A 24,743-nucleotide genomic window follows, 5' to 3' on the forward strand; every position below is an offset into this window, starting at 1 on the left:
AGAGTACTTGGTGGGAACATAATACTTTATCGGTTCTCTCAAACACAGGTGTTACTGTGGCCAGGGTTTCCCAAATGGTTTTTGCAGGTTCCAGCAGAGCCTCATTGATAGGAAGGGCAACCCTGGATGGTGTTGTGGAGTGAACAATATCCAACAGCTTCTGTCGTGATTCTTTGATCTCCTTCAGAGGTATCTGTAGGGAATCTTCCATATGTTTAATGAGGTCTTGAAATCACTGACAATCACTGGCCAAAGGAGGAAGCGTCATTACCACCTCTTTGGGTGATGGGGATGAGATGGTAGTGTGAGGGGTTGCTTCTTCATATGCCCTTGCCTCCTAATCCTCAAACCTTTCCTCTTGTTGAGTGGTGTGATGGGAGAGGAGAAGCTTGAGTCTCTCCCATCATCCCAATGGGAGAGGGTTGAGGCGTTGGAGAACTGTTGACAATAAGCTATCCAGGGGTCCCAATATGGCCATTGAGCACCATATCTGGTGGGGCAGGCAACCAAGGTTGTTTCCACCAAGAATGATGAGTTCCCTAGAAATCCTCTCTGTCTCTTTGAGAAAGAGGTTCCTATGTGGGTACACAGGAAAACCTTGGACAGATCAGCGATACTGAAGGGAGATCTCCATCTCTCTTCATCCTCTAATTGGGGAACTCCAACTGAAAAAGGAGGTGAATCAAAGAGGTATATGGGTCGATGACAGAGTGATTCTCGATACTGATGGAGACTCTGGTTCCATAAGTCCCTTGGGTACTTAAAGTCTTGCAGTACTGAGCAGAACTGTGGTAACCATTGTTGTACCAAAGGCATGGTATGCCCATCCCTGCAGGATGGTACTGAGAGTTTCACATGCTTTGCAGAAGGCGCTGACGTAGATGGAAACTTAGTCATACATGGTACTGAAGAACCCAACAGGGGTACTGGAAGAGGAGTTAAGTCCAGTGGTACTGGTCTTAGGTATTTGTTCTGGCCATTTCTGCTAAGCGGTACCGGGTTCTTCTCAGAGACATGCTTACCCTCAGAGGTATGTGATTTTCCCCCTTGTCTTTATCGGAGAAGATATTCACCTCTATGGTAATGACTCTCAAGGTTGAAGAAGCTGTTCACCTGCTCAGAGAATGAGGTCATTCTGGAGGCACCCTCCTTAATAGGAGAGTTAAAGCACCTCTTTTGGAGACCTTTAGAGAAGGTCTCTGAAACTTTCCCTTTTCTGGGGGAGTACTGCACCGAGCTTGAAGAGGTGCTAGATACCCCCAGAGATTGATGTAATGCGGGGAGGAGAGGGTGTTGTTCTGACCTGGGTCTGAAGTGGGACAAAATGACTACTTTACCATTAACAGCCACAGCTGGATTTCCTGGTCTTTTAGAGGCCTGGATTTGAGGGCTAAACAGAAGTGCAGTGTGCAGCTTCCCTAGGCAGCAAATGCACTTAGAGTGTCTGTTGTTGACCAGAATGACCTCTAACCAAGGCAGTGTTTAAATCCCGATGAACTGGGCATAACCCTTTCAGGGACAAGCTCCCTGGAGGAAACAAAACAAATCTGTTAAATAACCAGTTGAACTAACTACAAACTAACAAACTCACTAACTAAAAGTAAAATAAATTAAGCTAGACCAAAGTAAGCAAGTAACTGAGACACGCCCAATGCAGATACACTAAGTTCTGTCTCAGCCTGAGGCAGCTGAGAAGGAACTGAGGGCGATTTGCCTGCAAGCCTGATATAGCCTTGGTCCGGAGCATGAGGATCTTAACAGTGCATGAACAGGCTGAAGGAACACGGCTAATGAAAAATCTCCAAACAAAGGCTCGTGGGGCACATGCATACCTGGCCACTGACCAAAAGTAGTATCTAAATTAGTTTAAGATATTACCAAAATTCCAACAATCTCCCCAATTTGACATACTGTTGCTATGACAAACTCTGACCCCGGCATACAGTATACTGCCTTAGATTCTGCTCAGTTAAAGCAATTTAAAACATAGCTTCAAGTAAATTTTTTCCCTTGCAAGTGTTGCATCACAAGAATTGGGTTTTTTTTAAACTAACTGGGCTCACAAACAACACAGAAGTGCCTCAGCTGATTGCTCCCCAAGCAGTCACTAAATGCTAGCCCAGTTTTCCTCTATCTTCACTGCGGGAAATGGCTTAAAGCATGGCCGGACTTTTCTTTTTATGAAAACTGAAAAGCAGCAAAAGGAGGAAGTGTCAGGGTGAGCAAATGCCCTTTAAAAACAAACAAACAAACAAACAAAAAAAACCCAGCTACAGGTATGTTAATAATTCAAAGAACAGGATCCAAGAGAGTTGTGGAGAGTGGAGATAAGGGAGAGCAACTTTTCTCACCCCAAAGTATCTGGGCAATATTGGGAGTGACTGAGGATAAGACCCTGCAGTGCCCAAAGAGTGTAAGGAGATGGTGAGACACCAGCAACAGATCAAAAGGTTCCCAAGAGCGGAAGAGGGCGTACCTACATGCTGGGTGGTAACCAGTTCACTAGCAAGCCACTTGGGAAGCTCAATATGCAGGAATTGGCTTCACTGCAACTAGCCTGCAGAACTCCCCAAAAGCACTCCTCTTCATTCAGTTCTCTATATTTTTGAGACAGTATTCTTGTGTTCTACCCTACCCTCAACTGCAATAGAGGGAGGAGTCATAGGGTCAACTCCTTTCTCCAGCCAACTCACGCACCTTTAGGAGGTATTTCATCCCCAGACTGTTCCAGACTTTTAAAGGGCATGGAAGAGGTGTGTACTGGTGTTTCTCTCTTTTCCAGCAGCTTTTTGAAGTAGAAGTTTGTTCCTCTGAAGGCAGGGGATGCTCTTGCGGCTAGTTCCACCTCTGGTGATGATATATGAAACTACCCAAGCAAGGTAGGACTTCTACCTGTGAAGGAGGTGCTAAGTCCAAGGCTCTAGATAGACCCTCACTTATACCAGAACTAATCATAATGAGTGGAAACAAACACTGCTTACTTTTTACCATGTAAAGTCATAATTCAGGAACAATTTTAATCTTTCTACTATGCATTTGCAGCTGCTCAGCAACACTTTTTTTTAAACAATTATTGTACAAGTCATAGCACAGTTTATGACAGGTGCCAGTTTAGCAGCCTCAAACTGACTACCAATTTTTCTGAAGTTGGAGAGCTGCAAGTACAGGTAAAATACCTTTCTCATTGAAATAACTGTCTTCACGCACAAAAAAGTGGCACGCTCAGTATTTCGGAGTACAAATTTTCTTGGGATAGCACAAGGATATTTAAGATAATTGCTAAAAAAAACTGCCGTTTAAAGATAACTTTCCCCTGTTGACATACAAAGCTCATACAAATATCAAGCGAACAAGTAACAATACTGGTACCATGAAACAGTACAAACTAGTACAATCTGTGTTCATACAGACAACTATTGCTGGAAGTCTAAAACTGAGAATTACTAAAAACTGCATTTGAAACTTAACGATCAAATAATCAAGAAAATATTGGGCTTCGTAACAATTTTAAACAAATCTGCATTACTTGACACTTTTAGCAGCATGGATTCCATCCACTAACCTCAAAAGAGCACAGTGCTTTCCAGTGGTATGTACTAAGATTCCCTTGGGTTTTGATTAGAAATAGAACCATTCCCCGTTAAAAAAAGCCATCAGAAATTATTCCAGTCCTGAAACTTGTGACCAATTAAGATATATTTTTAGACACCATGTAATTTTGTGCTAATGGACACAAACTTGTAGCATCATGCATAAAAGGCTATCTTTTTAGATAATAAAGATCAGAATATATTTTAGCACTTTACCAAAATTTGGTTTAAGTTAATTATCTAATAGCATCAGATCATTCAGGACCTGCTGTTAAAAATTTTCTTCAAACATTATCACTATCAGTTTATCAGGCTTGAAGGCACTATAACTCACATCTGAAAGATGACTGAAGTATAGTTTTTGCAAGTGCTTCCGTTCTTTTACGGTTTGTTCTATAAAACATAATGACTAATTCCTTTAAACAGATATACACTTTTTAAAAAGTATAAAAGACTAGATTAAGTCGAAGATTTCAGCTGAAGGCAAAGAAGGTTAGCGTTTTGCCAGAAAAAGAACTCTGACTTTTAAATAGATTAAATGCTTTTAATAGATAAAATATATCTAAATAGTTTGGTATCTTATACATGAAAAATAAATTTAAACATACACTGATGTGAGGCAAGTTGAAAAATGCTGCAAATTTCATTCACTCACTCAAATTTTTGCTTTTACATATCTTTGAAATTCATAATTGTAATTTATTGTACAGTATTACTACCAATTAAAGCTATATTTGACTATAAATTGTGAAGCAAAGGCTAAAATTCCTCCTTAGGTTTTAGCCCACAAAAGCGTATGCCCAAATAAATTTGTTAGTCTCTAAGGTGCCACAAGGACTCATTGTTTTTTCCCCCTTACAATCTGAGTCCTTAGTTAAGTAACTATTTCAGTATTAAAGATGATAAAAAATATTAAGATACTGTGATAACTATCTAGTTTCATACAAAACAAAGCCTATTATATTAATAGACAGTCTGTAGTATGAATGGCAACATCAACAAGACATATACACACTTTGAAACTCACCTCATTTGAAGAGAAGGTTAAAGTGTGTGAACGCCCTGACAGATTTGGTTCTGTCACTAACCCTGACAGATCACAACTTGGCCTGCTATGGTATGAATCATCTATGACAATTCTACTCTGCAAACAAGTGAAAATAATGTTTTATTAACTGAACCCTTGGAACAGTATATCACAAGGAGACATTCTAGTACCCTTGATACTTCGTAAAAAGAAATTAAACATGAGTTATCTATAAATTTTAGATCTACCATGTATGAAATATGTTCACTTCATCAGGAGTCTTGACTTGTTTTTGCTGAACTCCCAAATTAACAAATATTATAGCAGCATTGAAGCCATTTTGGAAGTAATGCCACTTTATGCAGCAAGTCAGTCATAAAGTTAAAGTTAAATAGAATTGAGCCAGGTCAGTACTTGGAAAGGATATTTCAAAGGTACATCCAGGTCATGCAGTAAGTGGTTAGAAATTCAGCTGGTGGAATTATTCCCTCTGAATTTGTATGGAACTAAAGACACAGCATGGTATTATGGGACACTGAATATACTGTCTTTTGAATGACACAACGCTAAAATCCCAGCCACAACAGTAACCCCGTGGCCTTGGGGAAATATCTACTCTTGTAATTATACTTAAATTCAGCCTGAAGTTTTAATAATCTTGTCTTAAACTGTTGTGTGGTAATGCTACATACTTAAACAGTATCCTCATTTCATCCTGGAAGTGGCTGCATTTCCACAGTGGATAAAGTGATCAATGCATAGTTAGGTCTGTAAAGTACATTGGACTGCAAAGTACTACGTAATTGTATAATATAAGCAGGAGGAACTTAAGAGAAGATATAGCTGCACTGTTCTGGTATTTAAGAAATTAACTCCATTAAGACAAGATGCGTCAAGTCTTCTATTTATAAACCAGTTTTAGCCAAGATGGCTATACATAGTAGGAGCCCTATTTTTGTACTGAGCTGAACTGAACACTACATTTTAGAATGCAAGTTAAATAATTTTTCAGGCATCTTCACAACAAATGCTTTGTTTGTCTTAATGTGGTAACATTTACAGCAGCCACTCCACTGGATAATCTACATATAAGTTAATACATTCTTCTAATTATCTCCCAAATAGTAAATTGTGGTGAACATATTCTTAAGTACTTGCCATAAGTGACTACACCTACTATACTATTATTCAATATTTCTGACTATACATTGTTACTCAAGTAAATTTCAGGTTTAAAACAACATACATTTTTATATTTAGCAAATGTTTAATCTTCATACTGTTAAACTTTTAACCTACTTAAATCAGTTACTACATTTAGTATGTGCTTAGTCAGGAAAACATTTTCATTTATAGGTCTTGGCAAGGAGCTGAGAACTAGAGCGTACTGGGTTCAAATTTAGCTGCAGCCACTAACCCACACCTTGGACAAGTCACCTGACCTCTTCTTTTGACTCAGCCACCTTAGCTGTAAAGTTAAGATAAAACGAAAGGCCTCACAAAAAACAGATATTGTCACTGACAAAGTTTTCAGAATAAGCCACAGGATAAACTCACTCTGAACAAAGATGATCCTATAAGAACAGGTTTTTAGGATCTGTAATTAAGCCCCTAATTACAATCTTTTATGTTTATCTTGCTGAAATAGAATTCACTGAGGCATGTGATCAAATGCAGTTAGTCTTACACTTTAAAAGTGCTTTTAATTACAAAAGCAAAGTAAGAGTTGCACATGCAGGCCTAAATTTTGCTCCCAAATACATACCTGCTAGTCCACTGGAGATGTGTGCGCTTGTGGAGGGCAGCAATGATCTCCATAGTATATTACTGTATATATTTAACAGCATCTCTTCTACTCTGATTACTGCAACCTCCACCACTTTGGTCTTGATACCCATTTCACCTTTCTCTGGTCAGTGCAAAATGCTTTTGTCAAGGACACAGGTCTGATACATTGCTTTGACCAAGACATTTTTTTTTTTTTTTTAAATCTCACCACTGGTCCTCCTTTGTGTTATTTATCAAATTAAGACTCCTTTGTTTTCAAAGCCTCTCCTCAGTCAATTCTAATTGGTAGGGCTGTCATGCAATAACCATACACTTATAATTAATGTCTTATGCCACAGACTAAACAAAACTGATTTGTAAAGACATTTTTCTTAATTTCTTTTCTTTATGGTGTCATTGGACTAAGTTAAGGTTGTTTGGGTCCTTTACATATATATTTCCATACTTGACTTAAAGGATTTTTTAAGTTTAACTTTAACTCTGAATATCCAGAGTTTATAATGCCTATTTTGGGAATAATTACTTCATCCTTGTGTTGTATTTTATCTGGTATTACTGATACATACTCTAACCTTAATTAACATAGTTCTCTCTCTCTCTCTCTCTGGGATTCTCCTACTATTTTCTTTCTTTTGGGGGGGTGCGGAGGAGGATGTAGGGGGGAGGGTGGGATGTATTTTAAATCTGTACATGCTTCTTAGTAGGGGTTGCTCTTAGTATCAGCCCAGATCTCTGGTTTTACTAGTTACTTTAGATTTTAGGGTCTGTTGTGGCCTTCCAGATACATAAAATGTTATCTGTAATTCTACAATCTGATTACTCCTTTTACCAAGTCACAAAGCAATTCCAACCAGACTATTTGGGAGTCTCTCTCCAAGACAGCATCATCATCCCTAGTAGCATCTTCCTTACCTTCCTAGTAAGATTAAATAGAGACCTAAGGAAGGGCCACATTTTAGACAAACTATTAATAGGGGGAGAGATAGGAGTGACAGCAGAATATCAGAAAGAAAACAGATCCAATAAGAAAAGGAGTACTTGTGGCACCTTAGAGACTAACCAATTTATTTGAGCATAAGCTTTCGTGAGCTACAGCTCACTTCATCGGATGCATACTGTGATGAAGCTGTAGCTCACGAAAGCTTATGCTCAAATAAATTGGTTAGTCTCTAAGGTGCCACAAGTACTCCTTTTCTTTTTGCGAATACAGACTAACATGGCTATTACTCTGACACAGATCCAATAAGGTTTCCCTCTCTACTAGTTGTAGCTGCTTCTTGTCACTTAATGTATAGGCAACTTCCTATTCAGGATTCATAAGTGAGGGTGCAGAATGCTATTCATAGTATCATCAATTAAGAATTAGTACAGTGGTGCACAGCATTGATAGAAGAGTCTTTGTAGTGCAATTTTCAGAGTAGCAGCCATGTTAGTCTGTATTCACAAAAAGAAAAGGAGTACTAGTGGCACCTTAGAGACTAACCAATTTATTTGAGCATAAGCTTTCGTGAGCTACAGCTCACTTCATCGGATGCATAAAGTGGAAAATACAGTGAGAAGATTTATATACACACAGACCATGAAAAAATATACATTGTAAGGAGAGTGATCACTTAAGATGATACAACCTGAAGCAAATACTCACCAGCAACCACACAACACACAACAGAACCACTAACCCAGGAACCTATCCTTGCAACAAAGCCTGTTGCCAGCTGTGCCCACATATCTATTCAGGGGACACCATCATAGGGCCTAATCACATCAGCCACACTATCAGAGGCTCGTTCACCTGCACATCTACCAATGTGATATATGCCATCATTTGCCAGCAATGCCCCTCTGCCATGTACATTGGTCAAACTGGACAGTCTCTACGTAAAAGAATAAATGGACAAATCAGATGTCAAGAATTATAACATTCATTAACCAGTCGGAGAACACTTCAATCTCTCTGGTCACTCGATTTCTGATCTAAAAGTGACTATTCTTCAACAAAAAATCTTCAAAAACAGACTCCAATGAGAGACTGCTGAATTGGAATTAATTTGCAAATTGGATACAATTAACTTAGGCTTGAATAGAGACTGGGAGTAGTTGAGTCATTATACAAAGTAAAACTATTTCCCCTTGTTTATTCCTCCCCCCAATCCCCCCCCCCCCACTATTCCTCAGACGTTCTTGTTAATTCCTGGAAATGTGCTGGAAATGGCCCACCTTGATTATCACTTCAAAAGGTTTTCTCTCCCCCGACCCCACTCTCCTGCTGGTAATAGCTCATCTTAAGTGATCACTCTCCTTACAACGTGTATGGTAAACATCCATTTTTGCACGGTCTGTGTGTATATAAATCTCCTCACTGTATTTTCCACTTTATGCATCCGATGAAGTGAGCTGTAGCTCACGAAAGCTTATGCTCAAATAAATTGGTTAGTCTCTAGGCCCTGGTCTACACTAGGACTTTAGGTCGAATTTAGCAGCATTAAATAGATGTAAACCTGCACCCGTCCACATGATGAAGCCCTTTATTTCAACTTAAAGGGCTCTTACAATCGATTTCCTTACTCCACCCGAAAAGTGGATTAGCGCTTAAAATTGGCCTTGCCAGGTCGAATTTAGGGTACTGTGGACACAATTCGATGGTATTGGCCTCCGGGAGCTATCCCAGAACGCTCCATTCTGACCACTCTGGACAGCACTCTCAACTCAGATGCACTGGCCAGGTAGACAGGAAAAGAACTGCAAACTTTTGAATCTCATTTCATGTTTGGCCAGCGTGGCAAGCTGCAGGTGACCATGCAGAGCTCATCAGCAGAGGTGATCATGATGGAGTCCCAGAATCGCAAAAGAGCTCCAGCATGGACTGAACGGGAGGTACGGGATCTGATCGCTGTATGGGGAGAGGAATCCGTGCTATCAGAACTCCGTTCCAGTTTTCGAAGTGCCAAAACCTTTGTCAAAATCTCCCAGGGCATGAAGGACAGAGGCCATAACAGGGACCCGAAGCAGTGCCGCGTGAAACTTAAGGAGCTGAGGCAAGCCTACTAGAAAACCAGAGAGGCAAACGGCCGCTCCTTGTCAGAGCCCCAAACATGCCGCTTCTATGATGAGCTGCATGCCATTTTAGGGGATTCAGCCACCACTACCCCAGCCGTGTTGTTTGACTCCTTCAATGGAGATGGAGGCAACACAGAAGCAGGTTTTGGGGACGAAGAAGATGATGATGAAGAAGTTGTAGATAGCTCAGAGCAAGCAAGCGGAGAAACCGGTTTTCCTGACAGCCAGGAACTGTTTCTCACCCTGGACCTGGAGCCAGTATCCCCCGAACCCACCCAAGGCTGCCTCCTGGACCTGGCAGGCGGAGAAGGGACATCCGGTGAGTGTACCTTTTAAAATACTGTACATGGTTTAAAAGCAAGCATGTGAAAGGATTACTTCGCCCTGGCATTCGCGGCTCTCCTGGATGTACTCCCAAAGCCTTTGCAAAAGATTTCTGGGGAGGGCAGCCTTATTACTTCCTCCATGGTAGGACACTTTACCACTCCAGGCCAGTAACATGTACTCGGGAATCACTGTACAACAAAGCATTGCACTGTATGTTTGCTGGCGTTGAAACAACATCCGTTCTTTATCTCTCTGTGTTATCCTCAGGAGAGTGAGATATCATTCATGGTCACTTGGTTGAAATAGGGTGCTTTTCTTCAGGGAACATTCACTCAGAGGTGCCCGTTCCTGCTGGGCTGTTTTCCTGTGGCTGAACAGAAATTTTCCCCGCTGTTAGCCACGCGGTGGGGGGAGGCAAAATGCGACCTTGTAACGAAAGCACATGTACTATGTATGTAATGTTAACAGCAAGGTTTACCCTGAAAGAGTGTAGCCACTGTTTTATAAAATGTGTCTTTTTAAAGACCGCTGTCTCTTTTTTTTTCTCCACCAGCTGCATGTGTTTCAATGATCACAGGATCTTCTCCTTCCCAGAGGCTAGTGAAGATTAGAAAGAAAAAAAAACACACTCGTGATGAAATGTTCTCTGAGCTCATGCTGTCCTCCCACACTGACAGAGCACAGACGAATGCGTGGAGGCAAATAATGTCAGAGTGCAGGAAAGCACAAAATGACCGGGAGGAAAGGTGGTGGGCTGAAGAGAGGGCTGAAGCTCAAATGTGGCGGCAGCGTGATGAGAGGAGGCAGGATTCAATGCTGAGGCTGCTGGAGGATCAAACCAGTATGCTCCAGTGTATGGTTGAGCTGCAGCAAAGGCAGCTGGAGCACAGACTGCCACTACAGCCCCTGTGTAACCAACCGCCCTCCTCCCCAAGTTCCATAGCCTCCACACCCAGATGCCCAAGAACGCAGTGGGGGGGCCTCAGGCCAACCAGCCACTCTACCACAGAGGATTGCCCAAAAAACAGAAGGCTGGCATTCAATAAATTTTAAAGTTGTAAACTTTTAAAGTGCTGTGTGGCATTTTCCTTCCCTCCTCCACCACCCCTCCTGGGCTACCTTGGTAGTCATTCCCCTATTTGTGTGACGAATGAATAAGGAATGCATGAATGTGAAGCAACAATGACTTTATTGCCTCTGTAAGCGGTGATCGAAGGGAGGAGGGGAGGGTGGTTAGCTTACAGAGAAGTAGAGTGAACCAAGGGGCGGGGGGTTTCATCAAGGAGAAACAAACAGAACTTTCACACTGTAGCCTGGCCAGTCATGAAACTGGTTTTCAAAGCTTCTCTGATGCGTACCGCGCCCTCCTGTGCTCTTCTAACTGCCCTGGTGTCTGGCTGCGCGTAACCAGCAGCCAGGCGATTTGCCTCAACCTCCCACCCCGCCATAAACGTCTCCCCCTTACTCTCACAGATATTGTGGAGCGCACAGTAAGCAGTAATAACAGTGGGAATATTGGTTTCGCTGAGGTCTAAGTGAGTCAGTAAACTGCGCCAGCGCGCCTTTAAACATCCAAATGCACATTCTACCACTATTCTGCATTTGCTTAGCCTGTAGTTGAACAGCTCCTGACTACTGTCCAGGCTGCCTGTGTACGGCTTCATGAGCCATGGCATTAAGGGGTAGGCTGGGTCCCCAAGGATACATATAGGCATTTCAACATCCCCAACAGTTATTTTCTGGTCTGGGAATAAAGTCCCTTCCTGCAGCTTTTGAAACAGACCAGAGTTCCTGAAGATGCGAGCGTCATGTACCTTTCCCAGCCATCCCACGTTTTTGTTGGTGAAACGTCCCTTGTGATCCACCAGAGTTTGCAGCACTATTGAAAAGTACCCCTTGTGGTTTATGTACTCGGCGGCTTGGTGCTCCGGTGCCAAGATAGGGATATGGGTTCCGTCTATCGCCCCACCACAGTTAGGGAATCCCATTGCAGCAAAGCCATCCACTATGACCTGCACATTTCCCAGGGTCACTACCCTTGACATCAGGAGATCTTTGATTGCATGAGCTACTTGCATCACAGCAGCCCCCACAGTAGATTTGCCCACTTCAAATTGATTCCCAACTGACCGGTAGCTGTCTGGTGTTGCAAACTTCCACAGGGCTATCGCTACTCGCTTCTCAACTGTGAGGGCTGCTCTCATCTTGGTATTCATGCGCTTCAGGGCAGGGGAAAGCAAGTCACAAAGTTCCATGAAAGTGCCCTTACGCATGCGAAAGTTTCGCAGCCACTGGAAATCGTCCCAGACCTGCAACACTATGCGGTCCCACCAGTCGGTGCTTGTTTCCCGAGCCCAGAATCGGCGTTCCACAGCATGAACCTGCCCCATTAACACCATGATGCAAGCATTCGCAGGGCCCATGGTTTCAGAGAAATCTGTGTCCATGTCCTGATCACTCACTTGACCGCCCTGACGTCGCCTCCTCGCCCAGTATCGCTCTGCCAGGTTCTGGTGCTGCATATACTGCCGGATAATGCGTGTGGTGTTTAATGTGCTCCTAATTGCCAAAGTGAGCTGAGCGGCCTCCATGCTTGCCTTGGTATGGCGTCCACACAGAAAAAAGGCGCGGAACGATTGTCTGCCGTTGCTCTGACAGAGGGAGGGGCGACTGACAACATGGCTTACAGGGAATTAAAATCAACAAAGGGGGTGGCTTTACATCAAGGAGTATTTCAGGCAGGACTTCACTGAGGGTTCCAATAAGAAATGGTGCACCTAAGTCATTGTTCTTATTGGAACAAGCAGGTTGGTCTGGCCTCTGATTGATACATGGCTAGATTTACCTCGCTGCACCTTCTCTGTGAGTGACTGCAGTGTGACCTAGAGGAATGAGTCCCCTAGACTGGGGGGGGGGGGGGGGAGGGGAGGAGGGGAAGCAAATGAGTACCAAACAAATCTGGTCTATTTCTTGTTTTGATCCACTCCATCTATCTTTTACATCTTTGGCTGGCAGCAGACGGTGTAGAAGGACTGCAAGCCATCCACATCTCATGGCTGCTCGGCAGAAGACGGTGCAGTAGGACTGCTAGCCATTCTCATCTCTTGCCTGCCTGGCAGAAGATGGTACAGTAGGACTGCTAGCAATCCGTATCGCCTGCCTGCTCACCATAAGATGGTTCAATAGGACTGACTGCAGGACTAAAGAGAATGACCTGGTCAAGTCACTCCAAATTTAGTCCCTGCGCCCATGTCTGCCCAGGCGCTCCTGGCCGACATGGACAGGAGAACCTCAGACATGACGATGACGGCTACCAGTCGTACTGTACCGTCTGCTGCCACAAGGCAATGGGTTGATGCTGCTGTGTAGCAATGCAGTACCACATCTGCCAGCACCCAGGAGACATACGGTGACAGTTACCTGAGCGGGCTCCATGCTTGCCGTGGTATGGTGTCTGCACAGGTAACTCAGGAAAAAAGGCGCAAAACGATTGTCTGCCCTTGCTTTCATGGAGGGAAGGAGGGAACGGGGGCCTGACGATATGTACCCAGAACCATCCGCGACAATGTTTTAGCCCCATCAGGCATTGGGATCTCAACCCAGAATTCCAATGGGCAGCGGAGACTGCGGGAACTGTGGGATAGCTACCCACAGTGCAATACTCTGGAAGTCGACTCTAGCCTCGGCACTGTGGAAGCACTCCGCCGAGTTAATGCACTTAATGCACTTAGAGCATTTTCTGTGGGGGGACACACACTCAAATATATAAAACCGATGTCTAAAAAACCAATTTCTATAAATTCGACCTAATTTCGTAGTGTAGACATATCCTAAGGTGCCACTAGTACTCCTTTTCTTTTTGTGAATACAGACTAACACGGCTGCTACTCTGAACAGTGTATAGTACTTAATTAATATATTTTTTTTGTAAGGCTGTCAATTCATTGTAGTTAATGCATGCGATTAATGCTAAACAAATTAGATTAAAAATAGCTGAGATTAATTGCAGTTTTAATTGAACTGTTAAACAATAATAGAATGCCAATTTAAATTTATTATAAATATTTTTGGATGTTTTTCTACATTTTCAAATATGTTTATATCAGTTACAACACAGAATACAAAGTGTACAGTGCTCATTTAATATTATTTTTATTACAAATATTTGCACTGAAAAAAGATGAAGAAATAGTATTTTTCAATTCACCTCATACAGGTCCACTCAGTCCTACTTCTTATTCAGCCAATCACTAAAACAAACAAGTTAGTTTACTTTTATGTGAGATAATGCTGCCTGTGTCTTATTTATAATGTTGCCTGAAAGTGAGCACAGGGATCTAAATGGTAGTTTTGTAGAGGGTGTTGCAAGGTATTTACGTGCCAGATAAGCTAAACATGCATATCCCCTTTCATGCTTTGGCTTGTAGGTTCTGAAGTTTTATAGGTTTTTTTTAAGTGCAGTTATGTAAAAAAAAATAAAAATCTACCTTTGTAAGTTGCACTTTCATGATAATGTGATTGCACTACAGTACTTGTATAAGCAACTGAAAAAGACTTATTTTTTACAGCGCAAACATTTGTAATAAAAATTATAATATAAAGTGAGCACTGTACACTTGTATTCTGTGTTGTAACTTAAATCAATATATTAGAAAATGTAGAAAACATCTAAAATACGTATAATAAATTAAAATTGTTATTCTATTATAGTTTAACAGTGCAAATAAAACTGCGATTAATCACGACTGTTTTTTAATCTTGTGATTAACTGTGATTTTTAAAAATCATTTGACAGCCCTAATTAATTGTATCATAGCTGCATCCATGGCTCTAATCAGATCAAGGTTCCTTTGTGCTGGGTTCTGTTCATAAACACTTGACTCCATATATTTTAATACTTGATTACCTGCAAATGCTTTACGTGAATATTAATATGTTCACAGGAAAAAGGAGGAAAATTCTAAGTAAACAATAAATTTCACTAAAAGTTTATACCTCATTAGGAAAACTATCTTTCCTGCATAAATTCTCAGGAAAAAAAATTCTGCAAGAACTCTGGAGTGGTGTAAATGATCTCATTTCACATTTGTTCCATAAAAATTAAGGAATTTAGTAAGATGATAATATATAAATATATGACACTACAATGTTTTTCATAGCAATAAAGTATTGTTTGGTAACGTGTGGAATATTTGTGTGCCTGGCTAGAAGCTTAGGAAGCAGTGCAAAAATATCTAAAAGTTACAGCAAACACTATATAAGTTAATTATCTAAAAAATTACCTATGTGAATGGTATATACAAACCGTGGGCTCTACCACAGGAAAGGACTGTAAGTAAAGTAGTATTAGGAACAACAACACTGAGTAACTTGTCAATCTCAAAGGGCAAACTACCGAACAGACAGTTGAAGCATGCTGGCAAGACAGTGTTGGAAAGTTTGTACTACTGATGCCGTTGCTACGCCTGAGAATACAATACTTAAGTCTCCTAAGTGGTCACCTTTCACAAACATTAACCTCTCTTCAATTTAGAAGAAATGCTCTTAACCAGTAAATTGTAATTCTGTACATTAGTGAAATAAAAACCTAATACTAGAGTAGTTATATACATTATCAAAAGATTAAATACTACATTTACAGATTCTCACACAGGAGAATAATCAGAAATAGTTCTTACCATTCTTTCAGAGTTCCTACTTTCCAATACACCTCTACCCCCATAGCACGTGACCCGACAGAACACGAATTTGGATATAACGCGGTAAACCACGGCTCTGGGGGGCGGGGCTACGCGCTCTAGTGGATCTGCGGGTCAGCATGTCTGGCTCCGACATGCTGCTCTGAGCGGTGTGTTAAGGGTGCCGGGCCAGGGCCAAGGGGTTGGATAAAGGGCAGACGTCTCGGGAGGGAGGTGAGGGGCGCGGGGGAGTGGTCAGGGGACAGGGTTGGATGGTTCGGAGGTTCTGAGGGCGGGGCGGTCAGGGGCGTTGGATAAGGCGTGGGAGTCCCAGAGAGACTGTTGGGGGTGCGGATAGGGGTCAGAGTAGTCAGGGAGCAGGGGGGTCAGTTAGGGGTTGAGGTCCTGGGGGTGATTAGGGAAGGGGGAGGTGGATGGGTCGGGGATTCTGAGGGGTCAGTCAGGGGGCAGGAAGTGACTATTAATAATGGAAATGCTCGAGGCCAAAGCAAGTTTGATATAACGCGGTTTCACCTATAACACAGTAAGATTTTTTGGCTCCTGAGGACCGCATTATATCGGGGTAGAAGTGTATTTTAAACAATGTATTTTCATGACTTCTCCACAATGGCTGTAAAATTATTACCAACAAGTAATAAATATTACACAACCAAACTCAACAATATTATTCCCCTGGAAAAGGTGTAATGGGAAATTTGTCCATTTATTGTGTTTCCTAAATGACAATGTGCATTACTGGGTACTCAACTCAGCTACATCTCTGTCTTAAACCTAATTTTAGAAGAAAATAAAATTATTTGTCCAAAACCTTACTATTTGTCATTCAGTTAATACAATTTGATTACTAACTGCCTGAGTCAGTAGTTGCTGTGTCTCCACTAAGCCAGAAAAGGAGACCATAAAGCTGATCTTGGTGGGACGGTTACAATATTTGGTATCCCACTGAGTGTGGATTTAAGGCCAGTCAGTACACAGGTAATGGTTAAAGAATGCGTGTCAACTTCCACCACTAGGGGCCTCTACAGAGTAGGCGGTGACTAGCTAAAGACTGCTGTGCCCTCCAGGCAGAAAAAACTGCCTCACAGGCCAAGAAAAAAGCCAAGAGCAACCATCAAGACTGAGATATGAGAGAAGGGAATGGGAGGTGAAACCAGTTGGCAGTGGGACACAATCTACTGGAAAGTTGGAAGTGATAATGAACAGGATGAAGAGTTATGGGGTGGAGGAGAATCAGCTGGGGGTCTGGAGGGGAAGAGATCCCCAGAGGCACAGAAAGTGAAGGCTGTCAATACAGGTGAGAACAGGCTCAGCATCTGCTACCCAAGTATGCTTTAAGTGGGGCATGTGCTGGCACATCACAGCACTGGGCCTTCTGCCACCCATCAATAAAACTATTACTCCAGGGGAAAGGGTTACATAGAGAGAACCGCACGGTTTATCACGCCTCAAATGGTTCATGAAATGCTGAACTGCTGTGCAGTACTGGTACCCAAACACTTTAGGCACATTTTATCATTTCTTGTTTAGAAAGCGTTTTGCAATATCTTAAATAGATATCAATTGTAAATCCCTTATAAGTTATACATTAAAAATAACCTAATATTCACTAGGATATGCAAACTCACTCTAACAGAGGGCCTGGTGACCCCAAAGCTCTGGCTTATTTGGAGAAGCATCCCTGGGGGTGGGGAGGAAGGGAGATGCTATGGTTCCCACTACATAGATATAATAGATGGTTGGAGAAGAACAAATAGATACACAAGTTCTGCAAACAAAACAAAAAAAAATACTGCACAAAATTCTTTAAACTAAAAGGCCAACATATTCCACTTTAGGGATTCTCAAACTTCTCATGGTAAGGACCAGATGTTTACTCGAGAGAGAGAAAGACACAGAGAGATATCTGACAATAAAACACTTTCAATCCTACTTACAAACTCACAGACCACTTCCCCTCCCACTTATAAGTATGCAGACCCCTTAACAGACTCTTGTGACAACTACTGCAATTCCTTACATGACAAACACGAGAACAGTTTTTAATGTATTTTAACTATATTTTCATGTAATTAGCAACTAGACAAGGAAAGCCAGCACTATGTTATCAGCAAACTCCACACATTTATCAGTGGTTTCCCTAAACTATAGTATAGAAAAACTCTGTTCTGTATGTTCCATATGGCCCTAGATTAAGTGGTAAAAAGGAGAATGTGAAAGCCCACTGCAGAGGGCTGAAGACAAAAAAATCAATTGTAAGAATTAAAACCGAATTTTGTGAAAGTTTAATATGTTGTTAGTTTATAGTCTCAGACAAGAAAAAATCCAAAGGGAACACAGGAATAAAGATAACAGATAAACAGGTAAATTAAAAATGGCATTTAGTGATTAGTATTATTTGTGTATCTGTTTTTAAATGTGTTTAGACAACAACCAGTGTTTTATGGAAATTACATTCACTTTAGACTTTAAATATAGCTAAATAAAAATTACTTAATGGGACACCCATCAGAATTTCTAGTAAATTTCAGTTACCTCTTCCCAGCACCTCCGCTTCCCCTAAGCCTAACAGTACCCTTACCCAAATAGTTCAGACTGTCAAGACGGAAACTTGATAGTTGTAAATTGAATTATGTAGTGTCACTTTTTACAGGATGTACGAAAAGCTTCTTTTTAAAGTTACTAAATCATTAGTAGAATTACTCAATAATAACTTTCAAAATAGCACTGTCAATGATGTAAGACAGCATTTCCCTTCTCCCCTCTCCAAGTTAGCAATGTGGGAAGGGCTGGGTGGTCACAATTCCCTACACCTGTTTGCGACCCCAAATTGAGAACCCCAGTTTAAGGTATTTAAAAAACATTGGGTGAATTTTTCAAAAGCACCTAAGTGACTTAGAATCTTAGCTCCCATTTTCAAAAGAAACACTTTTAAAAAGTTCACCCATTTTCAAGTTTTACTTTCTGTACTTGAAAGTTTAAGTAAAAATTATTTTATTTTTCCTTCTGGCATATATTGTTTCCTCAGCTCTGCTACCCCAGCCCTTTACGAATGCTGAAGTCAACAGGCACCATTTTATTTTCCTTCCTTTTCTTCTGCATAAAATTAGGTGGCCATCAAAAATATGCACAGTTTAAGGAACTGTTAACTTGTGCACAACCAGCTGAAGGAACACAAAACAAAATACATTGTTTCTGAGCAGGACCTATTAAATTCCTTGGCAAAATATAAAGTAAGATGTTTAGAATTTGGAGGATAATTCTCACCACATTCTTATTTTATACAAACTCAAATGTTGGCTCTCAATTACTTACAGAATCTTGTAATCATTTCTCTTACTACCTGAAAACAATTAGTTTTCAAGATCCTAAATACTTAGAACTTGGACCCTGAATGAGTAAAACCATATCAAACCCAAATGTTCAAAATATAGCTTATTTGTGTACGTTTACCTTGGTTCTGTTTTTCTCTTGACCCTGTTCGAATAAAGTGGCCTGTCCACTCTGAGAAAAGGTTAGGCTGCTACCGGAAACCTGAGGCTCTTTGTGACTGTCCCCAAACCAAGAGAAAGGTATGCAAGTAGGAACAGGAGAGTCTGAATCTGATGCAGATTGATTGTTGCCAGAGTCTTCCAATAACTCTCGGGAGCCTCTGAAATAAATAAATGGAATTATAATGGTCTAGCAATAACCCGCTGTATGTCTTTAATAATTGTCTAAATAGCATATAGTAACCCCCCACTTAACCTCCTCTCGCTTAACGTTGTTTCGATCTTACATCCCTGCTCAACTACAGAACATGCTCCATTTTAAGTTGTGCAATGCTTTGCTATAACGTCGTTTGGCTGCCCGCTTGTCCACAGGTGGCAGCCCCCATATCAGCTCCCCTACATCCCCCTATCTGACAGTGCCTCCCACCAGCCGGCAGACCCTGCGGATCAGCGCCTTCCCCCTCCTCCCCACCGCCTCCTGCCCGTGGCAATCAGCTGGCTTGCGGCATTCAGGAGGGAGGAGAGAGGACTCAGTGCGCAGGCTCCCCTTCCCTCCCCTGCCTCTTGAACGCTGCAAACCAGCTGACTGTCACGGGCAGGAGGCAGGGGAGGGAGCGGGGAGGCGCGCTGCATCCTCACTCCTCCCCCCTTCCCTCCTGCCCCCTGAACGTCACAAGCCAGCTGATTGCCGCAGGCAGGAGGGAGGAGCGAGGACATGGCACGCCTCCCCCCTGCCAGCGACAATCAGCTGGCTTGCGGTGTTCAGGAAGCAGAGGAAGGAGGGGGACTCTGTGCGCTGTGTCCTCGTACCTCCCCCTTCCCTCCCGAACGATGCAAGCCAGCTAATTGCTGCGGGCAGGAGGCAGGGGAGGAGCAAGTACGTGGCATGTGGATTAAAGGTGGGGGGAGAAGAAGAAGAGACTGGTGGGGGGGGGGGTTTGGGGGAAAGGGTGGAGTGGGCGGGCCGAGTGTTGAGCCCCCCCCACCCCTGGTGCTTGCAGAATAGGGGAAGCTGCTGCTGCGCAATGTGCTTCTCCTAGCCTTCAGCACCTTCAGCCTCCTTGCCTGCCTCACTGTCTCCAGTGCCAGTGGGCTGTGTCTGTGTGGCGTGAGGCGGGGGCCCCTCCCAACTATAGTACTGTATTGTACTGTACTGTGTGGCAAAAAAAAATTTCCCTGGAACCTAACCCCCCCCCCCCCATTTACATTCATTCTTATAGGGAAATTGGATTCGCTTAGCACTGTTTCACGTAAAGTCGCATTTTTCTGGAACATAACTACAACGTTAAGTGAGGAGTTACTGTATTAATCAAAATGTATGTATCTTAGAATGTTAATATAAAAATAATTGCTGAGTTATTTAACAGCTTTAAAAACATTGAAGATGGCTTAACACAACTAACATGTAACACTATTATCCTTATTTCATAAGCATAGAAGCCCATCTTCCCATTAATGTACTGATTTATGCAATATTTAATTGCTCTTATACTGAATAAGAATACACAGTAACGGTAGTTAATTATTTTTAAGAATGCAATATATATTTATTAAAAATACCGGCTATCCAGAGAGCTCCTCGGATTTTCCTTCTCTTGTTTCTTTCCTTTACCACCAGATTTCCGTAAACCTCTGAAGTAAAAAAAAGAAGAAAAAAAAGCTGCTTTTTTTTTAATAAAAAGAAAAAGAGGACTTGTGGCACCTTAGAGACTAACAAATCTATTTGAGCATAAGCTTTCGTGAGCAACAGCTCACTTCATCGGATGCATTCAGTGGAAAATACAGTGGGGAGATTTATATACATAGAGAACATGAAACAATGGGTGTTACCGTACACACTAACACAGCTGCTACTCTGAAACCTTTTTCTTTTTAAATACAATTACTGCAATTTAATGCTATATATCAAAAGGAGTTAAATATTTGTTATTCATCAATACAAATTTAAGTCATAACACATTCATAAAAGTCATTTAAAATATTATATACAGTGGAGCCCAATTTTGCAGAATATCTTTCATGCGATTTAAGGTGCATTCCTACGTACAGGCGAAGACACGCAAGAACGAAGAAAAAGATTGAATGAATCACCTACAGGAATGTATATGCTAAAGAAAGAGATACAAGGTCCCATTCCCAAGCAGTACCGATACGTTTACCATTGGGGAGAAAACCAGTTAGAGAGAAAACCAGTTAAAGGGGAAAAAATGTTGGACTCAGGGCCTGTGTAATCCATTTCACAATGGCACCAAATTCTATGTGAACAACCCCTCGTTCCACAGCAACATTTACTCTATTTCCATATATATAATGACCCAAACTTTAAAATGCCACTTGATGTGAAATTTGTTGATTACTTTCAAGGATAGGAGGCGGGGGTAGGGGGGAGGGGGTTGGTTTTTCTTTTGCTATGCTCTCCAGTCAGTCTGACTCCATCCTCAGACTTGGTTCCTGCTATGCTGGATTGCCCTCCATTGGCTGCATTGCCCTCCAAAGTACCAGGAAAAAGGGGAAGCTTATAGCTGGCTTTGTCAGCTGTTCTTCCCAGCTCCCCAAATCTCAGCTGCTGCACCATCCTCCCAGCAAGCCAACACCTTAATCTATACTTTTGATTCTCCCCCCACCCTCTCTTCCCAGCCTTAAACTGGACTGCAGATCTGACTCCCTGATACCCTACTGCCTGCTTCCATGGAACAGAGTAGTGAGCATGCATTTTAATCTAATTCCATCCATGTGAGGAAGGGAAGGGCAAAATAGGCATCTGCAAAACAGGTAGAGCCAAGCAGAGAAACAGAAAATATTGGGCTCCAGGCTCCAGCAAAAAGGTTACATTCTGAACGTGGTAAGATATGAAAATAAACAATTAAAGCACCCAAGCAAGCATAACTCTGCCCTGTAGTGTTGCCATGCAATAATCTTATGGTTAAGGCATTTTAGTGCTTAGTCTCATTTTAGATTAATTTTTTAAAAAACATTTGCTAACCTCACATCATGGGGGTAATAAAGTAAATGGAGGCAGTGGCCATATTTGCTAAGGGCAGTCTGTGGCTTCAGTTCCATTAATAATAATCATAATAAAATTAGACAGACAAGGTGAGTGAGGTAATATCTTTTAGTGGACCAACTTCTGTTGGTGAAAGAGACAAGCTTTCAAGCTCTTCTTCAGTTATACTGCTACAACACCACTGCGAACAATAAGATGGCGGCTGTTTTGAAAGAAGGCAATTCTTTGTGGAATTCACTGACAAACCATTCTCCAGCCTCTGCTTAAAGGAGAAACTTTAATTTACGAAGATTAGTGGCAATAAGTAATCACTAATCCTAAAAATATTTCAAACATTTGAAGAAGATGCATTATTCAGATATTAAGATCATTCAGCAGAAAAAGTATCCACATTAAGGCATTAATTTTCTTAACTGACATTTTAAAAAGTGAATTTAACTGAAGTTAATGGATTTACTGTAAATTCTCAGAAAAATTAATTCTTTACTCAGAGTAAATGCTGTAATTTTGGGGAGGGCATATTATATTATTTTTCTTACATAACAAAGAGGATAAGTCCCTGTTTTAAGTGCAAAACATATACTTGTGTGTGTATGTATTATGGAGGTCAAGCTGCAGCTCCATAATACACAACACAATTATATTATAAGTACACTGTCCCACAAACTCTTTATATGTGTTTACACATTTTGTTTTGGTAATTCTACCATGCCAAGCATGAGAGTGAAAGTGGACAAAGACCAAGTGGGTATTAATAGTAGACTGCTAGATAAAGGAATTTAGGAATTTGGAGATGGGACCTTGGGGGCAAGGGGGGAATGGGAGAAGGTATCACAAATGCACAGGAAAAGTATGTTTCACAATATTTTCTATTTAGAGAATATGGTAACTTAGCATAAGTAACATTTAAAGCCACTTATTCCTCTACCAACTCATAAATCTCTTACCCAAAATCTGGAAATCTCCTTTTGGCCTTTCCTGATGACGTACCATCATTTGTTTCTGCTGTCTTGTCTTCATTTCTCTTGTCATCTATGTGAAAAAAGAAAAAAGAAATATTCTGTAATGTAAGCTTTGAGCGTATTTGTTAAGATGCATGGCCTTCCCAACCACAACAAAAATTTAAAAAGAAACTCAAAGCGTAAGTTCACAGTAATTAATTCACATCCACTGTACATCTACACGAGTGAAAAACTAGTGTTAACTGCACGAAGGGGATAGATCTTTCAACTTCCCATTTTTAAAGAAATGCAATTTCATCTTATACTATAATTTTACTTGATGTAAAATCCTTAAATTCCTGCCAACTTGTTTAGATATAAGTATGTCTTAAAAAATTACATTTTGTAATGTATTCTATCAAAAAATTGTTAATGGAAGCTTAAGTTTTATACCCACAGAATCCAAAATTAAGATTGCCTCACCATTCCTTCAGTCTGTATTCCATTTTCTCAAGCTATATTCATCTGTGTCCTTTCCTTAGATATTTTCAATCAGGTCTTTATGATTATCAAAACTACAGAAGTCTGTAAGCACCCAAATTGGTGGGTAAATATTAACCCTCTGGGTTAGCCATAAAGGCCATAAATTAATTCCAATTTACATCCTAATTTTACGGAATTAGCATACAGATATACCAACAAGAGATATTCCTTCTGTTTTCCTTTCATTCTGATTCTGCTATTCTGCCATTTGTCAGTAACATTGTTTTGGGTAAGTAGCATATTTTAGCTCCTCCAAATGATAAGCTCAGTCATCTTAAATTTGTTTTGCTCAAGTCTTACTTTAAAGGGGGCACAAAGAGAAAATAACTTCTCCTCCTCCCAAAATATAAGCTTCCAATTCACATTATCTGTCACAGGCCTAAGATAATACACACACAAAAAATAAGCTGTACTAGGTATAAAAGGAGCAAATAGTATAATAAAGCTGTTTGGAAAATATTTTAATTGAAAGTGGGCATGCTAGTGAAAGCATTAATATGATTCAATGTCACTGGTGAACTAATGGCAAGGAGATGGGTATTTTGTTGGGTGAACGCTGCCTGAATTTAAGGTACTATTGCTTTTGTATTAGGATAAAAAGTCATCAATTTAAAAAATTGATTTTTAAAAAATTAAATAAAGATTTACTTTCTAAAAATAAAAGTTTAAATTTGAAATTGATAATCTATTAAAATAATTTAAATTAAATACAAAAATAGTATTAAGTAGCACATATTTGCTGCCAAATGTTAATGAAAGTCAAACCACTAAACTGATAGAAGTCACTGGCTAAGTACCTGGAACCAGAGTTTGCTGAAGTGTGAAACCAGCTTTTGATAACAGTAGTCTCTTCTGCAGGAGCACAGAGAGTATTTTCTTCATGTCAGTTTACTCAACTAACTCAGTTCAATGACTAGTTCATTTAAAGTTAAGAAACCATTTGGGAGCTGACAAAGCAGGAAAGTTTGTTTTCCTCTTCCAATTGATGAATAAAAACTAGATGTACTAGTTCTAAAATCTTGAAGGACCCAGTGACCAGAAATAATCAGCTCAATTCACTAAGTACAGACAGAAAAGGAGTACTTGTGGCACCTCAGAGAAATTTATTTGAGCATAAGCTTTCCTGAGCTACAGCTCACTTCATCAGATGCATTCAGTGGAAAATACAAGTGGGGAGATTTATATACACACAATGGGTGTTACTATACACACTGTAAGGAGAGTGATCACCTAAGTGAGCTATTACCAGTAGGAGAGCGTGGGGGGTGGGGGGAACCTT

The 24,743-nt window shown here is 41.0% G+C and overlaps 1 protein-coding gene across 6 annotated transcripts in view; it reads right to left on the reverse strand.

Moving 5' to 3' along the window:
• The window catches only part of LOC125644515 (neurabin-1), a 92,456-nt gene that overhangs the window by 14,462 nt on the left and 53,251 nt on the right, over positions 1–24,743 (reverse strand). For 4 of the 6 annotated variants that reach the window (XM_048868540.2, XM_075117962.1, XM_048868541.2 and 1 more), the window contains exons 14-17: positions 22,928–23,012; positions 20,537–20,608; positions 18,939–19,137; positions 4,618–4,734 (exon numbers count right to left, since the gene is read on the reverse strand). In XM_048868540.2, the coding sequence (XP_048724497.2) occupies positions 4,618–4,734; positions 18,939–19,137; positions 20,537–20,608; positions 22,928–23,012 (473 nt within the window). The remainder of the gene's footprint in view (positions 1–4,617; positions 4,735–18,938; positions 19,138–20,536; positions 20,609–22,927; positions 23,013–24,743) is intronic. The other 2 variants (XR_007359036.2, XM_048868542.2) reach the window with 2 other exon arrangements.

This window comes from Caretta caretta, chromosome 11 (assembly GCF_965140235.1).
Source record: "Caretta caretta isolate rCarCar2 chromosome 11, rCarCar1.hap1, whole genome shotgun sequence".
In the NCBI taxonomy this organism is placed as follows: Eukaryota; Metazoa; Chordata; order Testudines; family Cheloniidae; genus Caretta; species Caretta caretta.